At 42.5% G+C, this 20,658-nt stretch overlaps 1 protein-coding gene across 1 annotated transcript in view; it reads left to right on the top strand.

The window, feature by feature from the left end:
* Window positions 1-3,724: 3,724 nt before the first annotated feature.
* trim55a (tripartite motif containing 55a) overlaps window positions 3,725-20,658 on the top strand; it is a 64,111-nt gene continuing 47,177 nt past the window's right edge. Inside the window, exon 1 of the mRNA XM_053651662.1 lies at window positions 3,725-4,045. Within this exon, the coding sequence (XP_053507637.1) occupies window positions 3,926-4,045 (120 nt within the window). The 5' untranslated portion in view covers window positions 3,725-3,925. The remainder of the gene's footprint in view (window positions 4,046-20,658) is intronic.

Raw genomic sequence — 20,658 nt, 5'->3', positions numbered from 1 at the left:
TGACGCTGAGCATGTGCACTCAACTTCTTTGGTCGACCATGGCGAGGCCTGTTCTGAGTGGAACCTGTCCTGTTAAACTGCTGTATGGTCTTGGCCACCGTGCTACAGCTCAGTGTCAGGGTCTTGGCAATCTTCTTATAGCCTAGGCCATCTTTATGTAGAGCAATTCTTTTTTCAGATCCTCATAGAGTTCTATGCCATGAGGTGCCATGTTGAATTTCCAGTGGCCAGTATGAGGGAGTGTGAGAGCGATGACACCAAATTTAACACACCTGCTCCCCATTCACACCTGAGACCTTGTAACACTAACAAGTCACATGACACCGGGGAGGGACAATGGCTAATTGGGCCTAATTTGGACATTTTCACTTAGGGGTGTACTCACTTTTATTGCCAGGAGTTTAGACATTAATGGCTGTGTGTTGAGTTATTTTGAAGGGACAGCAGATTTACACTGTTATACAAGCTGTACACTCACTACTTTACATTGTAGCAAAGTGTCATTTCTTCAGTGTTGTCACATGAAAAAATATAATCAAATATTTACAAAAATGTTAGGGGTGTACTCATTTTTGTGAGATACTGTACATATATACATCATGAATATTAGTCAGTTAAATTTTATAACCTTAACTTTTGGCTTAGTGATATAAGTTTTGACTTATCAGAAAATAAGTGCTGTGGGTTAACAAATAACAAAATTGGTGTTTACTAATTTGCATTACTATTAAAGCCTGAAGAATAATTGCACTTGTTGAAAGTAGCAGTAACAAAGTAAGATTTAACATAAAAAATAACAGAAAATTTAGTATAAAACTGAGCAAGTTGATTGAATACTGAATGCTTTTTATTAAAAAGAAACACAACAACCACCCTTTACAAAACAGAACAAACAGAGAACACAATATGAATCAAGCCCCTCAGGGATATCTGCTATCTATGAGAAAGAGAGAGAGAGAGAGAGAGAGAGAGAGAGAGAGAAAGACAGATAGAGACAGGCAGAGGGAGAGAGCGAGACGTCGACACAACATTCACAATAGTATAACACAGATGCAACAGTGATAAAAATTCAGTAATAGAATTTTGAATGCAGGACTTTAACTTGTTACTTGTTTTTACAATGTTGTATTATACTTTTACATAAGAACGAGTACTTTGTAAAATAATCAATGTGAAAACAAAGAAATTCACTGCCTTATTCAATTTCACATACATTTTACCTCTTTCCTTTGCTGCTTCTTGGCGCTTGACACAATATACCTTTTTAACTGTTCCTTAAAGCCCTTAAATTCAAGCACTTACCTGGATTTGGAGTAAACTTTTACAATCGCAACTTAGCTCTGATTTTATACAACCAAAAATATAAAAATAAAAAAGTTTGAGTACCCCTGGCCATAAAGCATCTAATCTTAAAACAATGTTTTAACTGTCTTGTGCTGTTGACACAGGGGGCTGCCCACAGAAAACCCTCATGGGGGCCCAAAAGCGCAAAACTGCTGTGGGCCCCAGTGGGGTAGTTTTTTCATTCCTGGGAGCTAATTAGTGCCTCTTTCATGAAGGATGCAGTGTTTTTGTGGTCCTAATTTTTTTTGTATTTTCATACAATACTTTGGAAATTGATCCTAAGGAGGAACTGGAATTGCTGAAATGCTTGGATTTTCCCATGGTGTCAATGGCAAAAAGTCACTCTCTCCAAAGGTATGCTGTTTTATAGTCACAGGTATTTTCCCAGTTAACGCCTAATGACAAAATTTGGCTTTTAAAAATCATTATGTAAATTTCTGGAATCTTTCAGACTGTATAAAGAGACAGTCAGGTTGGTGTATGTAAACCTTTGACACATTGGAATTATGAAATAGTGAATTAAATCAGAAATTTGTGAAATTGTGAAAAACTGAGATTTAATATCTATAGCCTAGGTGTATGTACATCTTTGGCTTCAACTGCATTTCTTGTTTGGATCATTTCTGACTTTAAACACATTGGCTTTGTCATGAATTGAGGTTGAGATGGATGCAGGTGCAGAATTTCAAACATTTAACAAAGAAACAAACAAAATACAAAAGACACTATGGCTAGGACAAAACACTGTGGCAAAAACAAAACACGGCAGCAGAGACAAAGGTATAGTAAGACAAACATAAGACAAGGAAAGCAGTGCAAACTGTGGCTATATACACATGAGTGCAACAAGAAAGTGATTCAGGTGCAGGTGGTCATGTGACTGATCTAGTAAGGTGCAGTGGCTGCTGGAAACTGAAGTCCAGAGTTCCTTCTCTGACACATGACAGGCCTTAGGCACCATTTCATTCCCATGCTGTACATCTGGAAGTAATAGTTCATATTGTCATAAGCCAAGTAATAATTAAACAAAAGTATCTAAATCTATAATTTAAGAATAATAGTAATAAGGGTTCTCCTTGTGACTGTCTTGTTTTGATTCTTTTTTAAAAATAGTTTTCTCTAGGTTTACCATTTTTTCTTGAATGCAGCTTGCATAACCTGGAAGTAATATGCTTTGGCATTGACTGACGAGTAAGACATGATTAACATCAACCAAAGTTGAGCACCAAAAGAACAAAATTGAATCATTCCAGAAACTTAGCTATTCACATATTGTGGAGGTCAAGCTTTTTATTTCACACTGTGACTAATTTATTCAATTCACACTAGTTATTATTCATTCATTGTGTCACGGTGTCAGATACAGATGCAAGTGCAGGGTAAGACAGCTTTATTAGAAAGATTAACAAAACCAAATCAACAGGCAAAATTGTACACAGGAAACAGACTAGGTTCAGGCGTTCAGCAAACAACTTGAACTAGGCGAAGACTGAAATCGTGAAACCAGAAAAGAAACAAGATCAAAAATCTGGTAGACTTAAACATTGTGCAAGTCTTGGCAACAAGCATAAGAACACTGAGGGTATGTATACTACCAATGTTATGTCCTTTAGTCTTACAATGGCACCCATGTTTTGGGCATCATAATAAAAGATCATAAAATATTTTTTTGCAAAATGTCCCTTGATGTACTATTTAGGTTTGTTTCCCCTTATTGAATTTTCATGGCTCCTGTAGCTTCATCACCAACTGTTGACATTCCCAGTTATCTCTCCTGCCATCCATAGAGCTAAATACATTATTGTGTAATTGCTCAGGAGAATGGGGCCCTGATGTGCAAATCCAAGTCAATCCACTGAAAAAATAATGTAGTTTATTTTTTGTGTTCATTTTGGTGTTTTAGTTTTAGTTTATTTTTAATCACCTCAGAATATACAGATGTGTCTACTACATGCTAGGGGGGCAGCAAATTTACACTGTTATACAAGCTGTACACTCACTACTTTAGATTGTAGCAAAGTGTCATTTCTTCACTGTTGTCACATGAAAAGATTTTATCAAATATTTACAAAAATGTGAGGGGTGTACTCACTTTTGTGAGATTCTAATATATATATATATATATATAGAGAGAGAGAGAGAGAGAGAGAGAGAGAGAGAGAGAGATCACCTATATCTATCAATCTATCTATCTATACATACATACATACATACATACATGCATGCATGCATGCATGCATACATATCCAGAGGTTCGTAACTGGAAGGGTCGATGTCACGCTTTGTCTGGCCTCAAGTAGTCACTTTTCAAATATGGTCATGAAAACATGACAGCGTAGATGTGTGTGTGCTAAAAACAGAGTGCGCACCGTGACACTGCGGGAGGGGGCGGAAAAGTTCAGGGCTTGGACGACACATTCCTCAGGCAGTGACACGGCACTATTAACAAATTTAATTTCGTTGCCAGAACTAGGTCGTTGTTGCCGGTAACAGAGAAAAAGATATAGCTTGGGTCCATTTCTCTCGGTGTGAGTCACGAGTCGGTTTCTTTGAACAATCGTATTCCAGAACCCGCGACACCATGGACAGCCTGGAAAAGCAACTAATCTGTCCGATCTGCCTCGAGATGTTCACCAAGCCGGTGGTGATTTTACCCTGCCAACACAACCTCTGCCGGAAATGTGCCAATGACATATTTCAGGTAGTGAGACAAACCTTTATTTCATGATGTTTTGTGGTTGCCAACGCCAGTGGTTAATGTCGGCATGCTTAAATTAACACGGTTGTTTAGCCATTTCTTTGACACAGTATTCGTTGTGGAAACATTTTACTTCTGTAAGGCCTCCTTTACAAGGACTTTTTTTTTTGGGAGGGGGGTCTGTCATTCATTTCCATGAAAACTATGCATTGACCGACAGCTTCCGGCAATAATGGAAATAAATCCCGCTAAAATGAAAATGATAGCCTAATTAAAGTAATAAAACTGGAAATCCCTTTTTGTAATTTCTCTCCCCATATCACCAGGCAAAGATCATGTCTAAAATAAAGCAAAATATTTTTTGGTTGTGTAAATTGTTCATCTTAATTTTCATGGCCATAAGTAAAATGAAGAAGGCAATAGGAAAGAAAATCCAAACTTGGGGCAGCGGTCTTTGTACTACATTTTAAAAAACACTTGGGTTCTTTTTAGCCCAACGGCTGGGTAAATATAGAACAATACACATTTTAGGCTAAACTAACCCATCAAGTTGGATTGCTAATTTCAACCCAGAAAATGGGTTGTAAGCATGGTTTTAATTTTTACACAAAATGTTGGGTTAATTTTTATTCATAAATGGGTTAATATTTTCAGGGTTATTTTTACTTTTTGAAAATGTCAAATATACCACATTATAAAGAAATATGTCAATATGGTATCTCCTTTATTTATACACAAAGTGTTCAGAAATGTATTTCTAGATCTGCTAAAGTGGTGTTTATATATAGACTTTGATGTAAATGACTCAAATAAGTCATATATTTAAGAGGAAAATGTCAGATTCTGATCAAGGGAGACGTTTAAAACATCCAAAAAACTGAGTAACCAACTTACGATCCAGTGGACATTACAGTAAGCCAAAGCTAATGAAGATAACAGTGCATTTAATGGATTGTAAACTGTACTGTTATCGCACATTTTTGCTTTTTCTAGTGTACAGCAGCCTAATTGTTTTATGGATAATTATATTGATACGAACCTTCTTTCTCCAAATAAATCTAACAGTCTGTCCATGTGAAAACTGCTACCTCCACCTGAGGTGAATTCAAACAGCCTGCGCTGAATTGATTTGACCTAAGGAGCTGGGCTGATGTGTCGGGGTGGGAGAGGGGTGCATTTATTCAACTGTCAGTGAAAATTACCCAGCCACTAACCCAGAAGTTGGGTTACACAAAACTACCCCAAAACTACCCAAGACTGAGAAAATAACCATATATATATATATATATATATATATATATATATATATATATATATATACACACACACACACATATATATATATATGTGTATATGTGTGTGTGTGTGTGTGTGTGTATATATATATATACACACACATATATATGTATATATAGTGGTGCTTGAAAGTTTGTGAACGCTTTAGAATTTTCTATATATCTGCATAAATATTACCTCCAACATCATAAAATTTTCACACAAATCCTAAAAGTACATAAAGAGAACCAAATTAAACAAATGAGACAAAAATTTATATTTTATATTTGGTCATTTACTTATTGAGGAAAATGATCCAGTATTGCATATCTGTGAGTGGGAAAAGTATATGAACCTCTAGGATTAGCAGTTAATTTGAAGTAGCTGCTTTAAGTACTACAGTGCATCTCATCCTCATGGACTGCGCCAGATTTGTCAGTTCTTGCTGTGAGATGTTACTCCACTCTTCTACCAAGGCATTTGCAAGTTCTCCATCACGTCTGTGGGAACACATGGTTACATGTAATTTTCTACTGCAAGGACAATCAGTTGTCTTTCCTGTCTCCCTGTAGCACTGTCTTAGGCGTCTTACATTACAGACATTGTAGTTTATTGCTCTGGCCACATCTGCAGCCCTCATGCCTCCTTGCAGCAGGCCTATGGCATGTTCACACAGGTGAGCTGGAACCCTAGACATCTTTCTTCTGGTGTTTTTCAGAGTCAGTAGAAAGGTATCTTTCATGTCCTAAATTATTGTAACTGCGACCTTAATTGCTTACCGCCTGTAAACTGTTAGTGTCTTAAGGACTTTTCCACAGGTGTATGTGCAATTTTTGTTTATGGTTCACTGAAGAAGCATGAAAAACATTGTTTAAACCCTTTATAATAAAGATCTGTAAAGCTTATTTGGATTTTACAAAATTATCTTCTCCTGAGAAAGGGACTTTTTTTGCTGAGTGTGTGTGTGTAAGAACAAATTTCTCTCACATTGTTTTTGACCCCCTCTTCTTTTCAACACTCCTTCACTTCATTGATGTTTGAGGGCATTTATTTATGCAAGCTCTCTTAAGATGCCGCCACAACATCCTAATGGGGTTGAGGACTGTACTTTGATCTGACCATTCCAACACCTTAATTTTTTTGTTGATTTGCTGGTATGCTTACAATCTTTGTCCTGTTGCATGGCCCAATTTTGGACAAGCTTAAGCTGCTGGACAGATGGCCTTATATTTGTTTCAAGAATATTCTATAAAGTGGAGTTCATTATTGTCTCAATGACTGCAAGTTTCCCAGGTTCTGTGGCTACAAAACAAGCCCAAATCATCACCATGCTTGACAGTTGGTATGAGGTGTTTGTGATACGCTGTGTTTGGTTTTGCCAAACATGGCACTGTGCATGATGACCAGACATCTCCAACTTGGTCTCATCAGTCAAAACTTCCAGAACTTTTGTGGCTTGTTCAGATGCAATTTTGCAAACCTAAGTCATGCTGCCATATTCTTTTTGGATAGAAGATGCTTTTTCCTAGCCACTCTTCTATGAAAGCCATACTTGTTCAGTCATTTTTCTGATTGTGCTATCATGAACCTAAACATTTAATGTACTCACAGAGGTCTGTAGGTCACATGATGTAGCTCTTGGATTTTTCTTTATATCTCTGAGCAACAATTGGTCTGACCATAGACTGAATTTGCTGAGACACTCACTCCTGGGAAGCTTGCCAACTGTCTCGAAGGCTCTACATTTATAAACAATCCTTCTCACTGTAGAATGGTGAATTTCAAAAGGAGATGGCCTTATCACCCTTCCCTGATTCATGAGCATGAACAATTGCTTCTCTGAAGTCATGGCTGATGTCCCTTCTTCTTGGCATGATGTAGACACATAACTGAGTGCTCCAGAACACCAAACTGTCAAAATTTCTGCTTTTAGAGAAGTAGTCACACTTCTTGATATTTATCTTGTGCATTTCATTAGTAATACCTGGCTATAATTACTCTCTTAATGGTTATGGAAGTATGAAGAATTTACTTAATATTTCTGAATGTTGGTTTACTTTTTGTTAAAAAATGACTACATGTTGAATATTTTTTTTTTTTTTTTTACCTGAGGTTACTTGTTTGTTTATAGAAGTTAGGGTTAACAAAGGGTTGAAGGGTGGGTTAACAAACGTGTAGATATATACAGCGCTGTTTAATTCTCCATTCTGATTGGCTGACAGACGTTCTTAGGTGTGCAATTAATTTTCAGTGTTTGCACAGCTAAAGTAGTTCCAGTCAGGTCTTGACCGCATTACAGTTCTATATCACTTTGCCAAGTTACTTGATATAACAGAAAATTTAGCCTACTGTCACAGCACACACATTTAAGAAAACCCAAAATGACAGACAATTTCGATTTTCCAGAAATAAGTAAGTAATAATTGATGATGGGCCTTTGAATGATTAGAAAAATAACGCGCACCCAAGGTGGTAATGCAGCCATGACATGAAGTGGAACCATCGATTTGCAGTTATTGGGGAGAGAGCGAGAGGGAGAGAGAGAGAGCAAGAAAAAAGAAAGAAGGAAAGAGCAAGCGAGCGAGAGAGCACGTGTGATCAGGGCTGTCGCTAGTGGGGTGAATGGTGGTGACAATTATAGCGGTCACCACTGCCCGGGGGGGCACTAAATCTGGTAGTTATGCTATATAGGGGCGTAGCCATCATTTCAGATGTGGTGGGACAGAATATCAAGGGTATTCTTTTTTTCTGACCTTTGTCTAAGCGATGGGTTTTATCTCTTCTTGCTCTTAATTGGTTTAAAATGCAATTTATGATTCTGTACTTGCATGTTATATTGTATATTACACTGTATTATTTAAATATTGCAAATTGTGTTTAGTGTACATTGTACTGCATATATATAGCACACAGTATATAATATATACTTGTATATTTACATACTACTTTATTCTATTTTATTCAACAGTCCATAGTTCAGAAAATAAATAAGTCACTCAAGCCACACTGTTGCAAAGAGACTGTAATTGAACTAAACAAACATGTCACTGTAAGGAGACCTTATATCAGTACAATAACATGTTATATCAACAGTAAAAGAAACCATTATGTAACCTTCAACGCTGTCTGATCCAGACATATGTAATCCATGCAAATCGAATTCAACATTAACAATTCACCATCTTATTCTAATGTGACGGTCTTAGATAACACATTTGTAATAAAAATAAAAGACTTCACAAAAGAGTGAAAATAAGTTCACATTTGTACGGGACTACATGTAGGCTAATATTACCATAAAATCTTTGTAATTATTCATCAGTGGAAATAGGCAGCACTTAAAAAAAATATGTAGCAAATTATTCATCATGGTGCAACACGAACACCACATGCCAATAGAACGCGACCTTTGAGCACTCAGCGCAGGTGTGAGCATGGGTGTAACATGTGACGTGAGTGACCAATTGTCATGGCAACATCACGTCATGTGGAGGCTTATAGACATGTACACATATAGAAATCAAAGATAATCAAATTGGCCATGGCCAGTGAAAAAGTCCGGGGGACGAATTTACGTTTTATTAAAAGTATGGGCGTCCCCTGTGGATTCTACGCCCCTGGTATATACAGTCATATGAAAAAATAAGTACACTCATGGAAATTGTTGGCTTTTATGACATATTTGGATAAACAAACATTTGATCATCTTTGAAATAGTGTTTATTAATAAAGTTGATATACTTTAAAAATTCAATTATTTATTCAACAGAAATATTAATAGATATGATATTTTCTGTGGAAAAAGTACACCCTTGGCCTCAGAAGCTGGTATTGCCCCCTTTAGCAGAAATAACTTCTTGTAGGCATTTTGCATAATTGTCCATCAGTCACTGACATCAGCTTGCTGGAATTTTTGACCGCTCTTCTATGCAATATTCTTTTAGTTGCAAGATGTTTGAAGGTTTTCTTGCATGTACTGCCCATTTCAAATCCCCCCCACTGTCATATCACAGCAAACCAGTGACTACATTTCCCATCCTGCACTGCGGCCTACAAACATGGCTGCCATGGACCGCAATTCCCAGAACATTCATACATTCTAATTATGCACACCTGCATCCAATCTATCACACAATCACACCACAGTTTAAAAGGATTTTCGAGGCATTCACTCTTTGCGAAGTATTGAGTGTTATCACTGTACCAAGCGTTTGTACCCTGTTCCTCATTTTGTTTCATGTTCATTGATCTTGCCTCTTGTTCCTCATTCTCGATTCTTGCCTTGCCTAGTTCATGACTGTTTAAAGACCGCCTGACCCATTGCCTGTTTCTTGACCACGCTATTGTCTCATGATTTGGATTTGTCTGCCTGCCTCTCTTTATTAAAAGATCTTATCTGCACTTGCATCCATCCTAACCTTCATTACGTGGAAGACATGACAGAATACTTCGCTTCAACATGGAAGCAGCAGGAGAGCAAGGAGAGTGTCACGCCAGAGTACATGGAGATGTCTGGCCACCCTTCATGTTAGTCCAGGTTCCCCAGTGGACTGACATAGACCTCCCGGATCCGAATTATGGATTGTGTGACTACCCAAGGCAGCTACAATGTCCCACTTGTAATAAACTTGGGATACCCGGATCATGTTTCAGCTCTCATGAATGTTTCAAGGGGAGCTGGTATGCCCTCCAACGGCTCCACAAGAAAGCAAGAGCAGAGCTCCAACCTGAGACCCACGAGGTGGTCTAACCTGCAGAGCTCCAGCTGGAGGTCAGTGTGGTGACCTCCTCCACAGAGCTCCAACCTCAGACCCACGAAGTGGTCTCACCTGCAGAGCTCCAGCCGGAGGTCAACGTAGCGACCTCATCTCCAGAACTCCAACCTGAGACCCACAAGGTGGTCTCATCCCCAGAGCTCCAGGATGAGACCCACGAGGCGGTCTCATCCCCAGAGCTCCAGCATGAGAGCCACGAGGTGGTCTCATCCCAGGAGCTCCAGCATGAGACCCACAAGGCAGTCTCATCTCTAGAGCTTCAGCATAAAGTCAAGTTCCTGCTAGAGGTCAACGAGACGACCTCTCAAGCCAAGTTCCTGTCCGAGGTCGAAGAGACGGCCACCCAAGACACGTTCCTGTCCGAGGTTGAAGAGACGGCCTCCCAAGACATGTTCCCGTCCAAGGTCGACGAGGTGACCTTCCATGCAAAGTTCCAGTCTGAGATCGATGAGGCGACCACCCACACCAAGTTCCAGTCCAAGGTTGCTGGCATGGACAACCAAGTTATGCTCATGCCTGAGTATGTTGTCATGACCAACCAGGTTCTGCTCACGCCTGAAGCCGATGTCACGACCAACCAGGTTCTGCTCACGCCTGAACCCGATGTCACAACCAACCAGGTTCTGATCACGCCCGAGTCTGCTGACACGGACAAGCAAGTTCTGATCATGCCCGAATCTGCTGACACGGACAAGCAAGTTCTGGTCATGCCCGGGTCTGCTGACATGGACAAGCAAGTTTTGCTCACGCCCGGGTCTGCTGACACGGAAAAGCAAGTTCTGGTCACGCCCGGGTCTGCTGACACGGACAAGCAAGTTCTGAACATGCCCGGGTCTGTTGACACGGACAAGCAAGTTCTGATCACGCCCGGGTCTGCTGACACGGACAAGCAAGTTCTGATCACGCCCGGGTCTGCTGACACGAACAAGCAAGTTCTGATCACGCCCGGGTCTGCTGACACGGACAAGCAAGTTCTGATCACGCCCGGTCTGCTGACACGGACAAGCAAGTTTTGATCACGCCCGGGTCTGCTGACACGGACAAGCAAGTTCTGATCACTGAGTTTTATCACCATAGCAAGCGTTTGTACCCTGTTCCGCGTTTTGTTTCATGTTCATTGATCTTGCTTCTTGTTCCTTATTCTCGATTCTTGCCTTGCCTAGTTTATGCCTGTTTGCAGATCGCCTGACCCATTGCCTGTTTCTTGACCACACTATTGTCAAATGATTTGGATTTGTCTGCCTGCCTCTCTTTATTAAAAGCTCTTATCTGCACTTGCATCCATCCTAACCTTCGTTAAGACATGACACCCACAACATTTCAATGGGTTTCAAATCCAGGTTTTGGCTAGGCCATTCCAAACCCACCATTTCTTCTTTTTGAGTCATTCCTTGGTGGATTTGCTAGCGTGCTTAGGATCCTGTTGAAAGGTCCAATTTTGGTTCAACTTCAACTTTCAGACAGATGGCCTCACATTATCTTCAAGCACTCTTTGATTTGATGCAGAATTCATTGTTGAGTCAATGAATGCAGACTGTCCAGTCCCTGAGGCAGCGACGCAAACCCAAACCATTTACACCACCGTGCTTCACAGTTGGTATGAGGTGGTATGATGCAGTGATTTGTACAAATAGACATATTTGTGAACACAAATGTTCTATTTTGTATTAATGTATCATAATTTGTGCATGCAACAAGTAAGATGTGCATTTGTGGATCATTGTCGTCTTTTCTGAGTCTATCCTTTTCGGTTCATTTGAATTTTGAGACTTTCTTTCCACAATCCACACACTCCTATGCCTAGCAAAAGCAGCTACCACTAGATGGCAGTCTCAGTTTTACAGCGCTTGATTCCAGAACAAGTGCTACTGGATGTATCCTCCCAAAGAACCTCAGACACTTCAATTAAAATGGATAATACTAATTTAAAGCAGCAAGCTGTATGGGTAAGTACAACCAATTTGAACTATGTAATGAGATGAAAAGTATACAAGCTTGCTTATTTATCTAGTTAAAAGACAAAAAAAACAATTACCAGTGTGGGCTTTGACTTATCAGAATTTGCATCAGACTGATCAGGTACGATTGTATAAATTATATATTTTTTATCATTATCTTTTGCGATACTTTATTTACATAGTACTTATGAACAGTCTGAAGTGGCCACACCCCTGACCGGAGTCGAATCTAGATTCACAACGACTCAGAATCGAAGAATTGATTCTTTTTTAAATCATAGTCATAGTCATAATAATACACCTTCAGAAAGAGAGACAACCAGTCAGTACTGAAAAACAGCACAGAAGTCAATAACCTAGCCTAATTCAAATTGTTGATTGATGACAAATTTAATATAGGCCTAGCGAATATTGGATGAAAGAACATATCTTTTTAGCAAGAACAGGAGGAGAAAATACAGGGTTTTTTTTGGTTGTTTTTTTTTTGCTATACTTATAGCAAGCTAAACAATTTGCTAAACCGTTTAGGCCTAAACAGGTTTTTAAATTTGGCTCAAGTTAAAAGTTTACTTATTTTGTAAATTTTGGCAAGGCTGTTATTTCTATTTTTCTATATAAAAAAAAAATTAATTATAACGTATAATTTATATATTTAAAATTTTTTATAGAACATTGTAGAGAGTATGGCTTAGGCTCTAGTAACAGCCATCTCTAGGGAGTTGTCAGCTGGTCACCACACCCCAGTTTCTACACCTGTCAGGCCTCCTTGTGCCTCTGTCAACACCAATATTCCCTCTAGCAACAACACCGTTTACCCTTCCAATACCATCACTGATACCTCTGCAGGAATGAACCAGGTTTTAAAGAGATGACTAGAGCTTGGTCCATACTCTGTACAATGTTCGATTTATATATAATGTATGTATGTATACACACACACACACACACACACACACACACATATATACAGTAAGGGAAATAAGTATTGAATGCGTCAACATTTTTTTCAGTAAATATTTTTCTGATGAGGCTATTCACATGAAATTTTCACCAGACATTGGTATTAACTCAAGAAATCTGCAAATATAAAGAATTCACAACATTAAAGTCCATAAATAAAGTTGTGTGTAATAAAGTGGAATGACACAGGAAAAAAGTATTGAACAAGCTAAGAAAAAGCAGTTCTCCAAGGCAAGGAACCATTTGAAATCCGTAAGTGTCATGATTCCCCCTTTAAGCAGCGTGCTCTAAGCGCGAATGCGCGAGCACCTGCTTTTCCGTTGTTGACCGTAATGACATCTGGACACGTGTGTTTTGTTTATGTTTCTGTCATGTCTCCTCCCTGTTCTGTCATTGGCTGGGATTTCACGTGGCTCTGTATTGCTCTCAGCTGCAAGCAGTTTAGACGCTGATTATGTCCGCATATATACCGCGTGCCTCCCAGCACTCAACGCGGAAGATTAATAATAATACTTTAGCGTTAGTTTAGTTCATATCATAGTCACAGTTCATGTTTAAAGTTAGTTCGCGCTGGATTATCCGCTTCCAGTCCCTCGTCATAGTTCGCTTCTTGTTTTGTTTATCACCCTAGATTCCTGCCTTGCCCCGTGTATGCCTGTTTGCCAATTGCCTGACCTCTTGCATGTTTTTGGATTATGTTTTGGATCACGTTTTGGATTTGTCTGCCTGTCTCTCTTTCTAATAAACAACCGTTCATACTGCACTTGCATCCGTCCTATCTCTGCTCCGTCACGATTCGTGACAGAATCTTCCGCCAAAACATGGATGCAGCAGGAGAACGGAGGAGACGCAGAACCCGGAAGTCGATGCCAACCGTCCCCGCTATGGACTCCGTCCACTTCCCACAATGGACATTTATGGAGCTTCCTGATCCATTTGATGGATTTTTCGGTGCCCCGGAATATTTTCTGGTAGACTGTCAGTACTATTTCGCCAGCCTGTTAGACCCTAAGCCAGAGGAGAAGCAATGGCTCCGATTCATGTGGTCCCGGTTCTTTGGACCGGCCCGTCAATGGGTGCAGCTCAAACTGGATAAGCACTGTAGGAACCTGGACAGTGTAGAACAGTTTGTGGGGGAATTCATGATGCGATTCGGGAGTCCGGAGGCGAAGGACGAGCTAGAACAACTTCTCAGGGGGGTGAGTCTGGCAGGCGAACCTGCCCTGCCGTTTACCCACTACTACAGGCAACTTCATGCAGAGCTCAACTCTGAAATCCAAGTTAAGTCTCAAGTCCCTAAGGTCCAAGTCCAAGTCAAGCCTCCAGTCTCTGAAATCCAAGTCAAGTCTCAAGTCCCTAAGGTCCAAGTCCAAGTCAAGCCTCCAGTCTCTGAAATCCAAGTCAAGTCTCAAGTCCCTAAGGTCCAAGTCCAAGTCAAGCCTCCAGTCCCTGAGATCCAAGTCAAGCCTCCAGTCCCTGAGGTCCAAGTCCAAGTCAAGCCTCCAGTCCCTGAGGTCCAAGTCAAGCCTCCAGTCTCTAAAATCCAATTCAAGTCTCAAGTCCCTAAGGTCCAAGTCCAAGTCAAGCCTCCAGTCCCTGAGATCCAAGTCAAGCCTCCAGTCCCTGAGGTCCGAGCCAAGTCTCCAGTCCCTGAGGTCTGAGCCAAGTCTCCAGTCTCTGACGTCCGAGCCAAGTCTCCAGTCTTTGACGTCCGAGCCAAGTCTCCAGTCTCTGCGGTCCGAGCCAAGTCTCACGTCCCTGAGGACCAAGCCAAGCCTCCAGTCTCTGACGTCCGAGCCAAGTCTCCAGTCTCTGACGTCCGAGCCAAGTCTCCAGTCTCCAGTCTCTGACGTCCGAGCCAAGTCTCCAGTCTCTGACGTCCGAGCCAAGCCTCCAGTCTCTGAGCTCACGTCCAAGCCTGCAGATCCAGTTGACCAAGCTCTGCTAATATCTCAGCCTAATGACCAAATGCTGCTCACGCCCCAGTCTGCTGACACGCACAGCCAAGTTCTGCTCGCGCCCCAGTCTGCTGACACGCACAGCCAAGTTCTGCTCGCGCCCCAGTCTGCTGACACGCACAGCCAAGTTCTGCTCGCGCCCCAGTCTGCTGACGCGGCCAGCCAAGTTCTGCTCGCGCCCCAGTCTGCTGACACGCATAGCCAAGTTCTGCTCGCGCCCCAGTCTGCTGACGCGGCCAGCCAAGTTCGGCTCGCGCCCCAGTCTGCTGACGCGGCCAGCCAAGCTCCGCCCGCGCCCGAGTCTGCTGACGCGGCCAGCCAAGCTCCGCCCGCGCCTGAGTCTGCTGACGCGGCCAGCCAAGCTCCGCCCGCGAACGAGTCTGCTGACGCGGCCAGCCAAGCTCCGCCCGCGCCCGAGTCTGCTGACCCGGCCAGCCAAGCTCCGCCCGCGCCCGAGTCTGCTGACCCGGCCAGCCAAGCTCCGCCCGCGCCCGAGTCTGCTGACCCGGCCAGCCAAGCTCCGCCCATGCCCAAGGTTCACCTGGTGACCTCAGAGCCTCAGCCTCCCTGTTCAGCTGTGGACGTCGCTCAGCCTCCCTGTTCAGCTGTGGACGTCGCTCAGCCTCCCTGTTCAGCTGTGGACGTCGCTCAGCCCGCCTGTTCAGCTGAGGTCGTCGCTCAGCCCGCCTGTTCAGCTGAGGTCGTCGCTCAGCCCGCCTGTTCAGCTGAGGTCGTCGCTCAGCCCGCCTGTTCAGCTGAGGACGTCGCTCACCCCGCCTGTTCAGCTGAGATCGTCGCCCAGCCCGCCTGTTCAGCTGTGGACGTCGCCCAGCCCGCCTGTTCAGCTGTGGTCGTCGCTCAGCCCGCCTGTTCAGCTGAGGTCGTCGCTCAGCCCCCCTGTTCAGCTGAGGTCGTCGCTCAGCCCCCCTGTTCAGCTGAGGTCATCGCTCAGCCCCCCTGTTCAGCTGAGGTCGTCGCTCAGCCTTCCGGCTCCATGGCAAACGTCGTTCCCCCCTACTGCTTCAAGGAGACCTACGCTTCTCTCCCTGGCCTTACAGGGGACTTCACTCTGCCTTCATGCTCCGCCGAGGACTTTGCCTAGCCTGCCTGCCCGGCTGTGGTCGTCGCTCTGCCTTCATGCTCCGCCGAGGACTTCGCTCAGTCTGCCTGCCCTGCTGTGGTTGTCGCTCTGCCTTCATGCTCCGCCAAGGACGTCGCTCTGCCTTCATGCTCCGCCGAGGACTTCGCTCAGCCCGCCTGCCCTGCTGTGGTCGTCGCTCTGCCTTCATGCTCCGCCGAGGACTTTGCTCAGCCTGCCTGCCCGGCTGTGGATGTCGCTCTGCTTCCCTGCTACGCCGAGGACGTCGCTCCGCTTCCCTGCGCCGCCAAGAACACCGTGCAGTTTCCTGGCTCTGCCTGGGACATTCAGTCCAGGGGGCCGGGTCCGCCAATTAAATGGGATGACTCATGGCACTCCGGGAGGAGTGCCTTTGGGGGGCGGTTCTGTCACGATTCCCCCTTTAAGCAGCGTGCTCTAAGCGCGAATGCGCGAGCACCTGCTTTTCCGTTGTTGACCGTAATGACATCTGGACACGTGTGTTTTGTTTACGTTTCTGTCATGTCTCCTCCCTGTTCTGTCATTGGCTGGGATTTCACATGGGTCTGTATTGCTCTCAGCTGCAAGCAGTTTAGACGCTGGTTATGTCCGCATATATACCACTCAACGCGGAAGATTAATAATAATACCTTAGCGTTAGTTTAGTTCGTATCGTAGTCATAGTCACAGTTCATGTTTAAAGTTAGTTCGCGCTGGATTATCCGCTTCCAGTCCCTCGTCATAGTTCACTTCTTGTTTTGTTTATCAACCTAGATTCCTGCCTTGCCCCGTGTATGCCTGTTTGCCAATCGCCTGACCTCTTGCATGTTTTTGGATTACGTTTTGGATCATGTTTTGGATTTGTCTGCCTGTCTCTCTTTCTAATAAACAACCGTTCATACTGCACTTGCATCCGTCCTATCTCTGCTCTGTCACGATTCGTGACAGTAAGTAATTATACCTCCTATCTGTGCAAATTAATATCATCTGGGTTAGTAAATTGATGGTCTATAAAAGGGCTTTTCGTTACCAAGGTGTCACACAAGAAACATCTCATGATGGATAAAAGCAAAGAGCTCTCCCAAGACCTTCACATGTTGCAAAACATATTGATGGAATCAGATACAGATATATTTCAAAACTTCTGAATCCTCCAGTAAGCACCATTGGGGCCAAGTGGACACAACATCACTCCGTCTCATAAACCGGCTATACGCAGGAGCTCCTCGCAAGATTTCTGACCATGGAGTCAGAATAATAGTCAGAAGAGTAGCCCGAGAGCCAAGGAAAGAGCTCCAGAAACACTTTGAGGCAGCAGGTACCATCATCACAGAGAAAACAATAGGCAATGCTCTCCACTACTCACGCTCACCCACAAAACTCCATTACTAAAGAAAATGCATGTCGAAGCTCGTTTAAAGTTTGCTACAGCTCATTTGGACAAGCCTATGAAATACTGGGATTGTGTAGTCTGGTCAGACGAGAGCAAAATTTAACTTTTTGGCTGCCATAATACACACCATATTTGGAGAAGAAATGGCACTGCACATCACCCTAAAAACATATTCCAACAGGGAAGTTTGGAGGTGGAAGCATCATGGTGTGGTGCTGTTTTTCATCGCATGGTCCTGGTAGACTTCATATAATTGAAGGAACAATGAATGAAGCCCTTTAATGGGAGATTCTTCAGAAGAATCTGCTGACATCCACCAGGATGATGAAAGTGAGACGTGGGTGGATCTTCCAGCAGGACAACGATCCAAAGCATACAGCAAAGGAAACTCTCAATTGGTTTCAGAGAAAAAAAATCAAGGTGTTAGAATGGCCACTATAGAAAATATATTTACTGAAAAAAATGCTGACACGTTCAATACTTATTTCCCCCACTGCATAAGTGTGTGTGTGTGTGTGTGTGTGTGTATATATATATATATATATATATATATATATATATATATATATATATATATATATATATATACACACAGTATCTCACACACGCTTGACACCTGAACCAAATAAGTTTATCTTGGTCTCATCAGACCACAGGACATGGTTCCAGTAATCCATGTCCTTAGTCTGCTTGTCTTCAGCAAACTGTTTGCGGGCTTTCTTGTGCATCATCTTTAGCTTCCTTCTGGGACGACAGCCATGCAGACCAATTTGATGCAGTGTGCGGCGTATGGTCTGAGCACTGACAGGCTGACCCCCCACCCCTTCAACCTCTGAAGCAATGCGGGCAGCACTCATACGTCTATTTCCCAAAGACAACCTCTGGATATGACGCTGAGCATGTGCACTCGACTTCTTTGGTCGACCATGGCAAGTGCTGCCAGCATTGCTGCAGAGGTTGAAGGGGTTGGGGGTCAGCCTGTCAGTGCTCAGACCATACGCTGCACACTGCATCAAATTGGTCTGTATGGCTGTCATCCCAGAAGGAAGCCTCTTCTAAAGATGATACACAAGAAAGCCAAGAAAGTCAAGCAAGGTGGTGTCATGGTCTGGGGCTGCATGAGTGCTGCCGGCACTCGGGAGCTACAGTTCATTGAGGGAACCATGAATGCCAACATGTACTGTGACATACTGAAGCAGAGCATGATCCCAGCATGTATTCCAGCATGATAACGACCCCAAACACACCTCCAAGATGACCACTGCCTTGCTAAAGAAGCTGAGGGTGAAGGTGATGGACTGGCTAAGCATGTCTCCAGACCTAAACCCTATTGAGAATCTGTGGGGCGTCCTCAAATGGAAGGTGGAGGAGCACAAGGTCTCTAACATCCACCAGCTCCGTGATGTCATCATGGAGGAGTGGTTGAGTTATTTTGAGGGGACAGCAAATTTACACTGTTATACAAGCTGTACACTCACTACTTTACATTGTAGCAAAGTGCCATTTCTTCAGTGTTGTCACATGAAAAGATATAATCAAATATTTACAAAAATGTGAGGGGTGTACTCACTTTTGTGAGATACTGTGTGTGTGTGTGTGTGTGTGTGTGTGTGTATATATATATATAACTTATATATAACTTATAACTTATAATATATATATAAGTTCCAGTAGAGTCTGGCAAACTGAGGATGCTTGAGTTTGTTTTTGGATGAGAGTAGAGTCTTTTTTCTTGAAACCCTTCCAAACAACTTGTGGTGTTGTAGGTGACTTCGGATTGTAGCTCTGGAGACTTTCTGACCCCAAGATGCAAATAACTTCTGCAGTTCTCCAGCTGTTATCCTTGGAAATTTTTTGGCCACTTGAACCATCCTCTTCACAGTGTGTTGAGACAATATAGACACACGTCCTCTTCCAGGTTGATTCATAACATTTTGACTTGACTGGAACTTCTTAATTATTGCCTTGATGGTGGAAACGGGTATTTTCAATGCTTGTGCTCTTTTCTTATAGCCACTTGCCATTTTTGTGAAGCTCAACAATCTTTTGCCGCACATCACAGCTATATTCCTTGGTCTTACCCATTGTGATGAATGACTAAAGGATTTGGCCTTCATATTTATACCCCTGAGAAACAGGAAGTCGTGGTTGAGCAATTTTCTATTCCTAGTCACCCAGTTGTACTAAAACAAATGTCAGAATATCTTTTAATCTGTCTATGAATGACAACAAACTCATTTCTGAACACAGCTCTTTTCTTGCAACTTTTTTTCATTTTAATTCCTAAAATGAAAAAAAAAAAATCCCTATCGAGTTCGAAATCGAGTACCCCAACTCTATTGAGACATTTCAGCCAATAAGACACGAGTATTTCCACATATTTTCCTGTAAACCCTGCCTGATTGGTCTTGCCTCTGTTCACTGAAGATAAAATACAAACTTCATTCACTGAAGATACAAAATTACAACACTGCCGTCTTCTTTTACTGACATTCAGTTACGTAGTAACAAACTGCTCCAAGTGGAGAATTATTTGGGGCTAAAGAAAAATTCTTCAGGGCTACAGCCTCATATACCCAGGCTAGGTTACTCCCGTGCTACTCTCTTTCTTGTGGGTGAATGAGTCATGTGGTGCGGGGGCGTTGGGGCGCCCATCACAGCCCCCAAGCTGGTGGCGCCCTAGGTGATCACCTATTCTGCCTATGCCTAGAAATGGCCCTGCATGTGTCTGAGTCCTGCCTCTGTCAACATGCTCGCTTCTTCCCCCTCTTTGGCCATTATCTTCCAGGACTAAGCCCACTAAAAAAGCGGTTGTTGTGGATGCATTCAGAGCACTGCAGCATATCGTGAGACTTGTGACCTCATTATACATTATATAAGCTAATTATTAACACTATATATTCATTAATATTTAACAGTAGCGTTGAAATGTAGCAAAGTAAAAGTACATTTCTGTGATTAAAAATGAACTTGAGTCAGAGTATAAGTATGGCCAGTTAAACTTACTCTTAAAAGTAAAATTTTTTCAAGAAATTACTCAATTAAATGTAACAAAGAAAATGTAGCACATTACTACCCACTGCTGAGTGTAATACACATTCTGTACAGGATTAGCTGCCAAAATGTGAAGAGGGATTTGGCTGAATGCTTGTTGTGATGACATCACATGATGTGTCCTGGCCCAAATCTGCTTAAAATCTG

The sequence above is a fragment of the Ictalurus furcatus genome, chromosome 20, assembly GCF_023375685.1.
Source record: "Ictalurus furcatus strain D&B chromosome 20, Billie_1.0, whole genome shotgun sequence".
NCBI lineage: Eukaryota > Metazoa > Chordata > Actinopteri > Siluriformes > Ictaluridae > Ictalurus > Ictalurus furcatus.
This window is presented reverse-complemented; position numbering and strand designations above follow the sequence as displayed.